Here is a 14,904-nt window from a genome sequence, read left to right on the forward strand (position 1 = left end):
TACCAGTTACAGTCCCTTGCCACACACATTAGCATAACCAGCATCGCCTAGGAACCAGGGGAAACAAACAGAACGAGAGGGGAAGTGGTGCTCAGACAGGAATTGCTCATTGATCTTGAAAACAAACAAAGCCAAGGAACAGTCATACCTCTAAATTAATTTAACAGTCCTGAGTGCTTCATCAGCTGTGTCATTCATGTAGTTTTGTAAAGCTGTGAGGAGGCAGCATAGCAGCATTAAAAACTCTGAAACTGTAGAAGACTGAGGAGTTTGGTCCTGCCTACAGATATGGACCTAACTCTGGCCCTTGGTGACAGACAGCATGAGCAGAAAGTGCAGATCCTCAAAAAAATTTTAATAATCATGTTAGTGGCATCTGTGGAGCTGCAGGTCTAGTGACTTCTCACGTGCTCTCTGTGTTTGCAAACTTAGTAGGAATTGGCCGGATCTTTTTCTTGGGATTTAGATTTGCAAAGTGTGATTCAAATCCTTGAAAACAAATAATACCTCTCTTTTTTTGCTTCTTCCCTCTGGTATCAAGCAGTCCCTAAGAACTGGCCTGCCCTTTCACATACAGATCCAATACTTCTTCGCAAAGAGCAGTAACAGAGCCTTACTGTCCCAAAACAACACTAACATACAGAGAGGTGAAGTGACATTGGGGAACAGCTGAACAGCCCTTCTGCTCTTGCTCCTTTTTATAGCATAAGAAACTTTTCTCCCACTGAATTCTAAACAGCACCCAAAGCCAATTTCTCCCAGGCCTGGCTGTCCCTGCATTTGAAAGGGGCAGAAGTGAGCTACAGAAGAGCACAAGACACAGTCTGACTATCCCTCATACCCATCAGTCATTGTTGGTGGTGTTTCCAAACTGCAAAAAGGCACCTAACACTCAAAACCAACAGTGAATATTTGAAGGGACTGCTATGGTAATGGCAGGAAACCAGAATGTTTTCATTTCACGTATATCCTGCAAGGCAAAAATGACTCCAGAAGATGCAGATAGTAGAGAATCTACTCTGCGATGGACAGCTTGCATCTCCCTCCCCAGCCCACCAAACCCCTACCTGTCTGGGGTGGACAGATACTTCTGCTTCTGGAATTTCTTCTCTAAGCCCATCAGCTGGAGCTCCGTGAAGATGGTCCTACTCCGGCGTGGCTTTTTCAGTCGAGGTGTGGGCTGTTCTGCCTCTGACTCGCTGCTGACATGGGTCTCATTGGCCGGCGTCTCTGAGCTGGCAGTCCCCGAGGAGGCCTGGGCTGGCAGCACCCGGGAGCTGGTGGCTGCTGGGACAAGGTGAGGGACCACGGAGGGCTGCCTGGTGATGACGGAGATGAGAGGATACGCCCTCAGAGAAGGGGACCCTGGCAAGCAAGGAAACAGAGATGGATAAAGGCCAGTTCAGCGGCAATATGGTTAAGCAAGAGGAGCTCTGGAGTGGGAGTGCGGAGAGGGGAATGCCTTCCCAGCTCTGCGTTCACATGTTATATGACCACAGGCAAGTAAATTCCTGTCTCTGGACCTGTCTTCTCCCCCAGACTGTGAGTGTGTTTAACCTTCCTGGGCAGGGACTCTCCCAGGGTGCATTCTCCTAGCACAGGGAAAGGAAGGACTGCTTCCACCTGCATCTCCATAGCCGCCCTTAGGAGCTGTTATAACACACACCACTGAAATCATCCATCTAATTACCACACGAGATTAACTCAGAGTAAACAAGATGAAATCTGTCCCCATCCATGCAGCTCTGCTTCACTATGGACACCAGGACAGGGTGTCCTTGAGCGCATTCCTTAGCTTCCTTTCGTAGGCAAAAGATCATGAACTGCAAAGCACAATTCATCTTATCCTCTAGGAGATAACTCTGGCATTTTTATCCTTTGCTGTCTGTACTGACCTCAGTGACCATACAGGTAGATGAGAATGAGTAGATTAGAAGTTGATTTTTTTCCACCAACTTTTAACTCTATACCTTATACCAGCCACTTGGTATCAGCCCTAAAAATATACCAGAAGTTCTGCTCCAATCCTTTCAGGTCGGGGCCAGTCTGGGATGACAATTCTGAACACATTCCCAAGCGCTAGAGGAAGATCTGTTTCACATCAGACGTTCTAAATTCACAGCTATAGACAGATTTCTGATCAGTCTTAGCCCCAGGAAATGAAATATCCTTTAAAACTCTGAAATGAAATAGGACCATGTATGGGAAATGCACACTCATTGCAAGATTGCACTATACACAATTTGGCAACCAACACACACAATCTTGGGCAAGTCGTTTTCTCGCTCTGTATCTCAGTTTACCTCATTTGCAATAGGGAAACAATCATTACCTACTTGGCTGGTGGTAAAACGTGCATTAAAGCTTACTGTACATACATTTATATAAAGTATCTTGAGATCTTCAGACAAATAGTGCTGTGGAAAGGAACATATTACACCAGCAGGCCAGCTTGGGAAACTCTTAAAGTGAGATCACCACTAATGAAAATAATGATCTGTAGATATCACAGTGTCTATTTTGGTGACTAATTCATCACCAGAAGAAGAAAGGTGTTGCCACTATGGCCTGCTGATGACCTATATTTCTTACCTTGTTCCCCAAAGTGAAGGGATGCGGGCTCATAAGTCAGGCCCTCGGAAAGCAGCAGTGCACAGGGTATATGAAAGAATCGTGCAGCTTGTTGACTCTCTCTTCCCCCCACAACTACTGCAGCTACGTGCAAAATCCAGCGACTTATAAAGCAAGCTTGGAAAACTTGCCAATACACTCGCCATCTCAGCACACTGGGTACTACTTAAGCCTTGTTTTCTCCTCCATATTTGTAACACCAAAAATCAAAACATTTCCATTAAATTGTTCCATGTAAACCACTCAGGAATTATATGAGATGAGATCAGAACTGCTCAGCCACCTCTGACTTGTGTAAAATGTATCTACATTTTTTCCTGTGTTTTTCCCCCCAGCTGATGACTGTGCTGATCTACAGTATCAGCAAGTAACCTAGGCCAAATTCTGCCTTGATTTACAACCTCAGTGACAGCTTGAAGAGCATAAATCAGGGCAGAGAGCTGCCTTTTGCTTTACTCTCTCTCTAATTCTGCTCTCACCAACAGCAGCCAGTTACACAGAAAGCACTAAATGATCCTGCTTCATTAATCTATATCCTCTCGGCAGGTACCTGCTGCAACTACGGGATGGGAGAGGCAAAGCAAACCCACTGCTGGAACAAATCTCTCTGCTCCATTTCACCCAAAGTGGCTGGAAAGAGCCCACATCCTCCTTCTCTTTTTGGGGGTCACCCCCAGAGCAAGCGTTTTAAGTCACCTCCACCACAAGGGACATTCCTGCACAAAAGACTAGGTATGTTGATGGTTTGTGTCTAGCAGCAGTCTTAAGATCTAGTCCTTCTGCGTTACTGCTCTGCTTCGTGGACGTTACTGCAGATCGGCTGCGAGAGAACAGGCTTCAGGGATCTCAGTCCCAGTCAGCTCCCAATAGGGAGATGGAGAACTGATGCCCCTGCCCACGTGCCATTAAGGAGCGAGTTTAATCTTACCATACCCTTGCCCTACTCTTAGGGGGTATGGTCCACCCTTCCCACCTGCTGAACACAGCCCCTGCTCCCTGCAGGGTTTATTCTCCAAGCCCTGTCTCAGAGCCTGAAAGCCCACTCCTGTCCTTGCACATGGGTGGCTTTTGGCACCAGTTCACTGGTTACCTGATACTTTTACCCTTGTACCCCTGCATGTTTCCAGCAGGGCTCTCCAGAAACCACAAGCTTGCTACGAACTAATAAATCACTGGAGCTCAGAAACCCCTGCAAGACTCTGAGTGGCTGAAACCTCTGTAGAAAAGAATTTTACAAGGGACTTTCTTCAAGGGAGGTTAGCAAAGGGTATTTGATATCAGAGCAATCAAGGATATTTGCTTTCCTGCATGATGTGGTAGTAGCACGTGGGACTGCTCAGGGTGGGGAGGAAAGGGGATCCTCAGTGGTCCCAGAGTTTGAGGTCTGCCTCCGTCCGAGAGAGGAAAGTCTCTTCAGGCTACTCCTCTCATAATCAGACAGGGCCAGCAACGAGAGAACCGCTTCCCTCCTTCCAGGGCCAGCAGCCTGAATTCAGCTCTACTTGCAGAGCAAAGCAGCAGTTAAGTTATTAGAGAAGCAGATGACACTGGTCCAGATTGTCAAGTGTTGAACACCTGAATGAGGGATACTTTTTCCCAAGTGTTCAGCAGCCAGCAGCTGTGACCTGGCCAAATGCTCAGAAAAGCTCAGCAGGTGCTTATTTTTGGTGCCCACGTCAGGACTCTTACTCACTTACAGCACTTCTGTGCGAGTAGCGGTTTCCAACTGCTGAGCTGCTTTGAGCTCCAGGTGGTGAATAGATTTGCAAGGCTCTTGACACCAAACGTCTTATATTTGTTTATCACTTGTAACCATTAAGAAAAGCCTTTGTTTACGGTTTGACCTCAACAGTTGCAACAGTGCTTTTAGAAACAATCACAACTAACAAAACATCAGCTCATGTTCAACCAGCAGCACGCAGAACTTCTCAGCTTTCTGCCCTCTGCCTGATGGGGACACAGGATGAGCAGGGCAGAGTAAGGAGAGTATTTTGAGGAAGATCTGGGGTTCAAGGTAGCAGATGTTACCCGGAGAAAGCTGCGGGGGTCAGAAAGGGGGCAATGCTTTAGCAGCCAAGTCTCCCCTCAGATTTTTCTTTTTTTTTTCTTTTTTTTTAATAGCTCAACACAGCAGCCTGAAAAGCAAGCTGAAATTGAGTTGAGGACTTGAAGAGAATGAAGTACCAATTTTTTTTAGAAACTCCAGGCCTGCAAAAGCATACCAAAAACAAAATAAAAAACACAAATAAGAGAATAAGGCCCTGGGAGTTGGTGCACGTGACCGTGCAAAGGTGCAGCAACTGGACTTCACCAGCTAGCCTCTAGTCTGTAAAGAAAAAAGCGGAAGCACAGGATCCTGGTCTGGATCTAGTTACCCCAAAGTTCAAAGGTACTTGAAGCTCAGCCAGCCCGTTGTGTCTAGGTACACTATTAACACAACTCCCCTTAACCCAGCCGTAAAGTTCTCACCCAGCTATAGCCCTGATTCCAACCTCCACAAGATCTAAGGTTAGAGCTAAACCTCACATCCCCCAGAGTTCAAAGGTGTTGCTACACTGACATGGTATTGTGTGAATGGAACAATTTTTTAATCTCCAACAAATTAAATGCTGGCCCTGATTTTATCTCTTCAAATATTCTTAATTACCCTGTTCTGAAATTTAAGGTAATCCCAGGCTAGCTCTGCTGTCAAATACTTGGGAAGTATTTATACTAGAATCTATTTCATATCATGCACGAGTGAGGAAGCAATGTTAAAGCAACAGAAGTTTTCCTGTTGTTACTTTTTTAAGTATTAAAAACAACCCTCCATTTCAAGCAGTGGAAAAGCTCCTAGTTCTGTCCAGCTCTACCAGCAACTAAACGGCCAGATGTTAGCCTTAAACTACCCAAGACCTAAAAATTAAAAAAAAAAACATACTGAATCTGCAGAGTATTTTCTAAGGACCTGAAAACATCTTGTTTTGCTATTTAAACCAGGCCCTGTTGGCAGTCTCTATACACCGAATAACAGACCTGCCCTTAGCGCTCAAGGCACTGACCACGTCGCCTTGAAATAAACTGACTTGATCAAGACACGCAGGTCTAGAAGAACCTTGCGCTCCTGTTTCCCAAACATAAAGTATTCCTAAATGTAAAATATTTGTCCATAAATGTAACATAATCTATATATTCAGAGAGATTGTTTTCTCATTTGTTTCATTTTTCAGCACTGGCACCACAAAGACAGATGGAGATTTTCTCCCATTTTCTCCTGGAGGTTTCAGCCAGGAATGTGAATTCTTCTTAGCCAAAGCAAGTCCACGTCCCGGGTACTGATCTGCAGCGTGTCAGCCTTTTACACCCACTTTCTACAGGTGCAAACAGAAGGGGCAAAGACTCAGGCATCCCCGCACCAGCTCCGGCTCCAGATCCACGAGCAGGGATGCAGAACGCTTGATTTTCATCAGACCAGTCTGAAGTTGGCTCCGCTCAGCTGCTGGGAGGTTTTGATTAAACTTCTTATGACCATTGGGTACGACGCAATAGGTGCACCATCGCTGTACCGGATCACGTTGCAAAAGTTTTAATTAAAAGTAAACACTTCAAACAAATCTTTTGTCCTTTTTCTCCCCCTTCCTTTTTGGCTTATTCTCAACCCCGGCAGACACAGACTAGATGGAAGAGAAAAGGGAAAGCACTAATTAATTGCACTGTTTGACTGCCGGCAATGGCAGAAGAGTTTTCCTCCTAGGCAAATTCAGCTAATTCTGTTTTGGAAAGAAAGAAAAAGGAAGGAAAGATTTATGGATGAGCTCCTCTTGGCAGGTCAACCCTGCTCGGAGGCAGAATGAAATCTCACTCAGAATGGGCTGTAGTGAAAGGTAAATAAAAGAAGAAAATGAACTTACGACTCAGGAAGGTCTATAAATCTGCCGTGTCCGGAGTGTCAAAACAAAAAACAACCAAGAAGGAGTCGAGTTCATTTAGGAAAGAGCTTCATTTTCTGCTGAAGGAGCAGGCAGCCTACTGAAAGGAAGGAGCAAGCCCCAAAGCAAAGCAATGTTCAGAATAAGTTGGACCACAAACCATTTGCTTAGGGGGGAGGGCATTAAATCTCCTTTTCCCTGCAGACATCCCCAAAAGCTGAAGCTTGTCAGCCACGCCATTCCCACTGACCTCGGCTGGACTTTACCACCAGTTCTGGTGGGAGCAGAGGCAAGTCAGAGCAGAGCATGCATTCAGTACAGTCCAGGTTTTGGTGTCAACTGGCACAGCCCAGCAGCCAACCAGTAAAAGATAGCAGCCAAATAAATACCTGTTGGGTCTGCCTGGATGCAGGATGCCTCTCAGCACGGGCTTCTTTGCCCCGCGATTGCCTGGAAACGGGCTACGACCACATCCCGACTTCGCTCAGCTCAGCTTCCTCCACCAATGTGCACGCCAGGGGTGCAGCATCGCTCTCATTCCCCAGAAACCTGCTCAGAGCAGCAAAGCGGTTCTTGCTCTCAGGTTAGGCTCCTGCCAGCGATTTTTGCACAGGATCAGGTGTCCCCAGGCTCCCCTGCCTTGTTTTCCTGGAGGCACATTTTAGCTTGCCTGGCAGGGCTTGTTGCAGGCTACGTCGCGCTGTGGAGCCACGCTGGTGGCTTTCTCCCTGCCGGAGCGTACCTGCCCCGAAAGCAATCAAGCAAGGCAAGGTGGGCCCCACCATACCAAAACACCCCACTTAGCTGGAATTGGATTATACTTCCCAGTAACACGCAGAAAACTTAAGCCACTGCATAAGTAAGCAAACACTCATCTACACCGCTTTCCTTGGGCTCTGCTTTATGATGATTATCTAGCGGAAAGCAGAACGCATCGGGTTCCTCCCGAGATCAACGCTGAGCTCCGCCAAGCTCCATCCCAGGCCTGAGAAGGATTTAAAGACAAAAGAGAAGTGGAAAGATAAGAGCAGCAATAGGCTGCACAGATTCACTTCCCCTCAGAAATAAGTGCTTAGGAGAGGGCTAATGGGAAACCATCGTATCTCCCAGCTTCCTTGCAAATGCACCAACATCCAATCTTTTCCTCAGAGTTATCCCCACTGGATGCAGCCATTAACACCGGCATCCCAGGAAATGCTCCGGGTGACGCCTGGGCTATGCAGCGTGCTGCTGTGCACAGATCCCTCAGCTATCTCCAGAATGGGAAGCAGCACAGCCACGCCAGGCTACGATTGCACCTGAGCTAATTATGGCCTAGAGAGAGGTAGGTTAATTAGGCTGCAAACACTGTGTTGACAGCTTGGCAGTTTCCAAGACATAAGTTGGCGTATTAGCATGGTGTGGCCCTTGCATCATATTGACACAGATGGTCACTCAGAGCTAGCTGTCCCTTTTTTACCCTGTCCTTATGGGCTGGAAGTCAAGGCATAGCCCCAAAGTCCTCCTGAAGTTGCTCCCTGCAATTCCAGGAGCCGCCCTAAGTCACCCTACAAGCCAACTGAGTCTCAAGCCTGCAAATGCTACCTAAATACAGACATAAATGTGGCCAGCATCCCTGTCAAACAAAGCATGGACAGTGAAGTGCTGAGAGATAACTCCTCAATAATCTTTTCCAACAACCAGTTAAGACACTGATTCTCTTCTCAGTCTTTCTAGCCTTACTGTAAGACAACTGCAGGGTGGACAGGTATTAAAACCACTGTCACAGGAGGGTGGAGCCTTCTCCTTATTTCGCTGTGACTGCTGTAGGGATGAATTTTATTTCCAGCACATCATATCTCCAGGTATTCTAAACTATCATCTTTGCACACATTTCTCCACTAAGGACAAACTCACTCATAAAATAACTATTTTAAAGGTTCCCTTTACATTTTCTTTCCCTGCATTTATGACAAACTCATATTGTGAAAGGAGGCATTTGGGCCAAAGCAACGCAGACCTGAAGGTTTTGAATAATGGCAGTGGGCAGTGATTCCAACAAACCAGAGGCAAAACTTGATGCTCCAGTTTTTCTGAAAGTAGGTCACCATCATCCATCAGTCTAAACTGGGAAATTACAGTGACTGAAGCCACAAGACAGCTTCTCACTTAGTATAAGTCAGAGGAGATCCATGGAATATATGGAAGTTGTTGGGCCTATGCAAGTTTACACCCTGCTAAGAATCTGTCCCAGAGTCTGCAGAAATAAAAGACACCTTGTTGCAGTTGTTCGAGCTCTGTGGTTTCTGCTAGGGACAATAAAATGCCCACGTTACAGTTGCAGAGAGGAAACGGGTGTTTATGCTTTTACTTCACAGGCTTAAGTTAAATAATGTGGGTTTTTTTTTAAATAAAGAATAAAGAAAGATACTAGAGTGTCTCCAAACACTGCCAACACTACACCTGCCAACGGCATTGCTGCTCCTATTGGGAATTAAAGATGCAAACTGAGCTTGGGCTGTGCAGACATACAGGTAAGGCCCACAGAGAGCTATTCACTGGGTGCAGTTAGCTGCTCATGGCAGCCGCTGCTGCAACAGTCTTTGCTGGCACAAGGTGAGCCTGGATGACCGTAGAGAAGCCCAGATGCCGAGTCCAGCCTGCTCCCCAACTGGGCACAGCCATTACCTGAATGCTGCACATGGGCTGGGAGGTGTACACTGCACGTTGGGAGGTGGAAGCAAGGATCCAGGGGACACAGCCGTTGCTCCATCCCCTCCATTACAGTAGATCCATGAATACCACTTTTTGAATATTGAAATAGCCAGAAACTCTGAATCTGAGCCTGCAGACCTAAGCTTTAAAAGGGTCGTATTACAACTCCACAATCAGATCTTTCTACAGCTATTACATATTATACAGGAATTCTGGAACCGAGTACACTTGATATGGTTCTTGATTTGTTACTACTCTTGTGCAGCATCTCAGCACAGACACTTAACAGAGAGCACTGCTGTGCAAGAGAAGCCTTTTTTGTTGGTGGTGTGTTTTTTTCCTGCTAGGTCTCTCTTTCTTCCGTTACGTGTGGAAACCAGTTGTAGCTAAACAGGAGCCAAAGTCTGTGCATATGTGCAGAGGTGAAGGGCACTTTCTGGGACATTTTAAAAGCTTCCAAAAATAGTCCTAAGATTCAGTTCAAGTGCACAGAGCCAAAATTTCCATGGGAATCATTAGTGTCATGGAGACCACAGGAAAACACAGGGCAGTTAGCCCTGAAATCTAAGTGCAGGGCTGCAGCACTAAGAAACACTCCGGGACAGCATTCAGAGAGCCTCCTTGGGGCAAAGCCCAACTGCTCCTCATCAGAGGTTGTAAGTACTGCTCACAGCATATTCTATTTCCATCTCAATTCAATAAACTCTATTAGCCTGACAAGGACTATAAGCCCTGCCAAAATTAAATGCAACCCAGCCACATAGCCGAAAGTCTGCTTGATAACAAATGGTTTCTCTCCCGTGGGGAGGAATTCAGACCCAGCTGAGATCAGTGGCAAAATTCCCATCAAGTTCAGCGGTGCCAGGATTTCACCTACACGTGTCCACAGGAGGAAAACAGACAGGAAACGAAAATTAGTGCCGCTTGACTAAAATGATCCTGTCCAGAGCTTTCTGACTAAAGGCTAATTCTTCATAATTCTATGCTTTCTTCGATGACTGAAGTTTAAGTGTAAGGAAGTGGTATCTTACTAAAATGGTAACTTTTGACAACAGGGATGAGAGGAGCTGGACACAAAGCTGAGTTGACATTCTCCATGTTCTGGGGCACTTTGGTCTCCAGTTCAGCCCAATTTAAAAGCCACAAGTGAAACGTGGCTTTTTTGTTTCAAGCCTGTCGCCATTAGCTATTTATCAGCATAATGTTCCAGTATAACTTTTGCATAATAACAGTAATTAACAGCAATTAATAAGTTTGAATGCATCTGAGGCACGCAACGCATGCCAGAGGCCTTCACAAAAACTAACCAGAAAGATAATTAATACTTACTTAATAATGACATTTGATACTTATATTGTGCTTTTTACATCTTCAAGGCACCGTGCACTCAGGAGTTGGCCTAGAATAAAACGATGAGCCCGAGAACCTCCCTGAACGAGAGCGTGTCTCGCTTCCTGCCGCCAAGGGCGGCTGGGTCACACCCAGCCTTGACAGAACGGGGTGAAGGGGGTTACCTTGAACACAACCAGAAATCCACCCACGGTGCCAAGGTCTCCAGAGATGCCAGATGCCTGAAGGAGGCCACCAGGGTTCTTCTGGCAGGGATGGTGATAATCATTGTAACAACATGGTTTCATTACCGCGCCGCACTGGCGCAGAAAGGGATAGCAACAAACGATGAACTAGGCGTCCAAGGACACAGCTCTGGCTATCCTGAGGCAAGTCACTCCGTCGTCGTGGTTTTCTGGTAACACGGGACAATAACGCTTAGCTGGCGAGTGTTTTCTTAAGTGTAGGAAGGATGGAAGAAAGCACCACCTGTGTGCTACAGGGCGTTCTCCTCGAACACAGCAGCCTCTCTTCCAGGCTGCCTGTCAAACAGGAGAGCGTGCCAGGACCTTGTCAGATCCTCATCTACGAACAAAATTTTATATATAAGAGGATTATGTTTTTCTGAAGAAGCATTTAAGGAATCCATTTGGCCGACGCTCACAGAATCCTTTGTAGGAAATGCAGCAGCACTCTGGCTTAATTTGTGGAGGATGAATCAGAAAAACATTTGCCACTTTTCTACTTTAAGTTACTTGGCCTCACATAGTTTCAGAAGAAAGCCTTCCTTTACTCAAATCCGTACTCTTCAAGCAAACTGAGCACAGTTCAGAAAGGAATTACTCTTTGTTAAAGGCTACAAGAAAGTACTCTTTCTGCGATCCTTCATCTTGAGCAGATGATCTCTTTAAACCCAGTGGGAAAGGGGGTGCTCTGAATCGAAGCAGGATCAGTCCTAATAGGTCCTCTTAAAATGTATGGGCCTGAAGCCATGACAACTGGAAAAGCTCCAAATGGAGGGCGGGTTTGGATACGAACTTCCTTTCCAGGCCCTTACTGCTGGGACTCCAAGGGAGTTTTAAGACCAGGCCACATTAGTCCCAGAGAAATAAACACGAGTATGTCTCTACAAACCCCTGCACTCCAACGACGCAGGAAAGTTACTGGGATACAAGCCACCAGGTCATTTACCATATCTGTACCGAGGGACATTTTGGCTCCATTAAACCAACTTCAATTTGAAGACCTTCCTTTTGAACTAAGTCATGGAAATACTTCAGCCAAGTGTTTCCTCCATTAAAAGAATACAACTCAGCTCTAGAGCTCATCACTTGTTGGACACAGATTTAGTAAGCAAAGTGGCCAAAAGATTACAGAATCAAATAGCTAGATAGAAGTAGACTTACAGGCAGTCTGGTCTTGTCTGCTGAGTGTGGAGGAGAACCACTGCACCAAGGCAGCAACTCTTAGGGTGTCCAAGTTTAAACTACAACAGCCTTCTGTCTTTACAGATGACAATCAGATGAGTAGACATCCCAGGACATTGGGGAGAAGTGTAAGTGGCCAAATTTAATCTCCTGTTCTACCGCAGCCTTTCCAGATGGTGTCACTGGTCAAGGAGCAACACTTGGAATTAGATCTAGAAACGTATTATCAGAGCTGAGAGTGTGCAGATCAATGGAAGGATAAGTCATGATCTGTTGTTTATACTGTTCCCTGAGTATCTCTTACTGGCTGCCATCCAAGATACAGTCTATATAGTCTTTGTCTGACATATTATGGGCATTCTTATATTCTTACACATTTGATAAATAAAACTGCCTTCTCTAAGGATTTAACAGGTTTTGTCTAGGTTCAAATAAATAATACCACGCATGCATAAATCAATCAGTCCTTTACTTCCTGCTCTGTTAATTATTATCACAACATCCAAAAGCAAACACTAGCTTTGGACAGCTGAGTAGCAGCACACACAAAAGCACACTTCAGGTTTCACAAGCCCAATCTTTTATGAGCCCCAGCAAAAAGCTTGCCATAAATATCACTACCTCTTCCTGCTCTGAGCGTATGAAACACATCGGTGAGTGAAATATGGGAAGTAAGAGAGTTCAATTGTTTCTAAACACCAGGCTGCTTCAATTGGCCCGATGGACCTCGCGGAAAATGCTTCTCTCTCCTTGGGAGATAGCAGTTCTGCGTTTAAAACTGCAGACACCCTTTCTTGTCCTCTGCATTGAAGTGAAAGGTGGACTTCAGCAAGAACTAGTGCCAACCCCGAAAGAGACCTGTCATGCCTTGGCAAAACCTTTGCCTCTCAAAATCACGGCTTGCCATCTCAAGGGTTGCTCTATTAATAACCTGGCCCCCATCAGGACACATTTAGCAGAGAGATCTCTCCGAGCTGCATATACGATTCTTTGATCTTGTATCTGCCCCAACAGAGAACTCATCTCTGTTTCCTCTATGGACAAGAATAGACTCGGTGGACGATTTGGCTGAACAGCTGCACAAACAATGCGACTTAGAAGGATGCAAATGACACATGAGCAAGTTCTGTCCTACCTGCCCATCCTTTGCGTTTGCCAGTTAGGTCAGAGACAAACCTCTTGTGGCTGGGGTAGAAAGCAGAAACACAGAGGAGAAATAAAACCAAGTCTAATGCTCATCACAATCAGCCTGAAACACCATTGCCACAATCAGGAGCCCCTTGAAATAAGGATTTCATCATACAGCTTCTTCACTGCAGTCATGACTATCCAGTATGGACAAGGGGAGGCAGGATGCTCACAGTGGTTACATCTCTATCTCCAGAATGATATTCCAGTCATTTCGACATCTGTGCTTAATTAGCCTGCCCTGTGGCCCAGGAGGACAAGGAAAGCTGCATTCACTACTACAGACATCATGGAAAGAGCATGTCAGACCACAGTATTACCCATGTATTTTCACCCGAGAGCAGTCAGTGGATGAAAGCACAGAGAGAGTAGAGAAGGCAGCAATAGGTTTGACCTGTGGCAGGGAAATGGGGGGGGGGGGTTAAATAACATGCAAAATAGCTAATTATTTGGTGGAGAACACTGTGACCAGAAAGGATATGAAATCTCTGCTACTGGCAGCAGCAATGAGATGTGCCATGCCAGGTAGTGGACATACAGCCTACATGAACTGCTGAATGTGGCCTTGCCTACCCAGAGGACAGCTCCAAACAGCAGCCCTGTCCTCCCCATGCTGAGATGTACCATCTGCACCAGGCATACGGGCTGTACAGGTGGGAACAGACACCAACGTCAGAGCCAACCTGATCTACAGTAGCTGAGCTCTGGCCCATTCATTTCAATAATTTTTTTTCCAGCCGAAGCCCAGATCAGATTTAGTTCCTATTGCAGTTCATCTAACCTCAAAAGAGCCGACAGAAAAACATTTCAAGGATGGGCAGTCTCCAAATGGATGCACCCAGAATAAGTAGTTCGATCCAAAAAACGTCAGTCTTGAAGCTGCAAAGCACTTTGGAGGCATACAACCATTCATGCGTCAGAACAGCGATAACAACCTCTCCTTCCAGCCACAAGGCTGCTCCACCAACCTCTGTTAGAAGGAAAAGCCAGAAATTCCAGTTGAGGAGCTCCAGAAAGTCCAGGTCTTCAGAGAATACAAACCCTCATTCATGGGAGACATCAACGCGCTGTTTTTTTCCCCATTCTGATAGGAAGTCAGCCAAGACGATGCTGTTTTTGCATCTCCAGACAGATATACATTAGACAGGGTGGAGACTGGCTCTAATTAATCACAAGGGTATGAATTAGGTTTTTACAGCGCTTAAAGCTTGCTAGCCTTAATCGCAAATTAAATGTCATCATGGATGGAAACCTTGCACAGACACCCATTTCTGGCACATCCAACCCCAAACTACAAACAAGCCCCTAGTAACACTGTGTCTGATCAGGGCTCCAGATGGAAGACCCTCCCTCACCTTGAGGTTCAGAGTGGTTTGATTCAAAGCTTGAGTTATCGCCCCTCTTGGCTTTTTATCAGCACGGCCATCTATCTCCGGTTTTCCTAGGGCATCTGTCACTGAGGAATGCAGGGCTGCCGTGCTCCTCAGGTGCATCTGCGACTCCCTAACCACATTAAAATACCAGTGATAAAAGCCAATTTGCAGAGAGCCGTATGGTCTCTTCCTCCCTCCTCAAGCATGTGGGTGTATAATCCCCACTGATACAAGAATCAATTCCAGGCTAATGGGAATCTTGTCTCCTTCCCACAGACTTCATTGACTCTCACCTGCTCTGCAATGGACCAAAAGGACTCAGTTTTGTTTGTGTAGAGGTAGATTTTGGAGAAG

At 45.9% G+C, this 14,904-nt stretch overlaps 1 protein-coding gene across 1 annotated transcript in view; it reads right to left on the minus strand.

Moving 5' to 3' along the window:
- The window catches only part of BARX2 (BARX homeobox 2), a 35,151-nt gene that overhangs the window by 4,209 nt on the left and 16,038 nt on the right, over positions 1–14,904 (minus strand). The window contains exon 2 of the mRNA XM_062594580.1: positions 1,068–1,365. Within this exon, the coding sequence (XP_062450564.1) occupies positions 1,068–1,365 (298 nt within the window). The remainder of the gene's footprint in view (positions 1–1,067; positions 1,366–14,904) is intronic.

This window comes from Rhea pennata, chromosome 24 (genome assembly GCF_028389875.1).
Source record: "Rhea pennata isolate bPtePen1 chromosome 24, bPtePen1.pri, whole genome shotgun sequence".
NCBI lineage: Eukaryota > Metazoa > Chordata > Aves > Rheiformes > Rheidae > Rhea > Rhea pennata.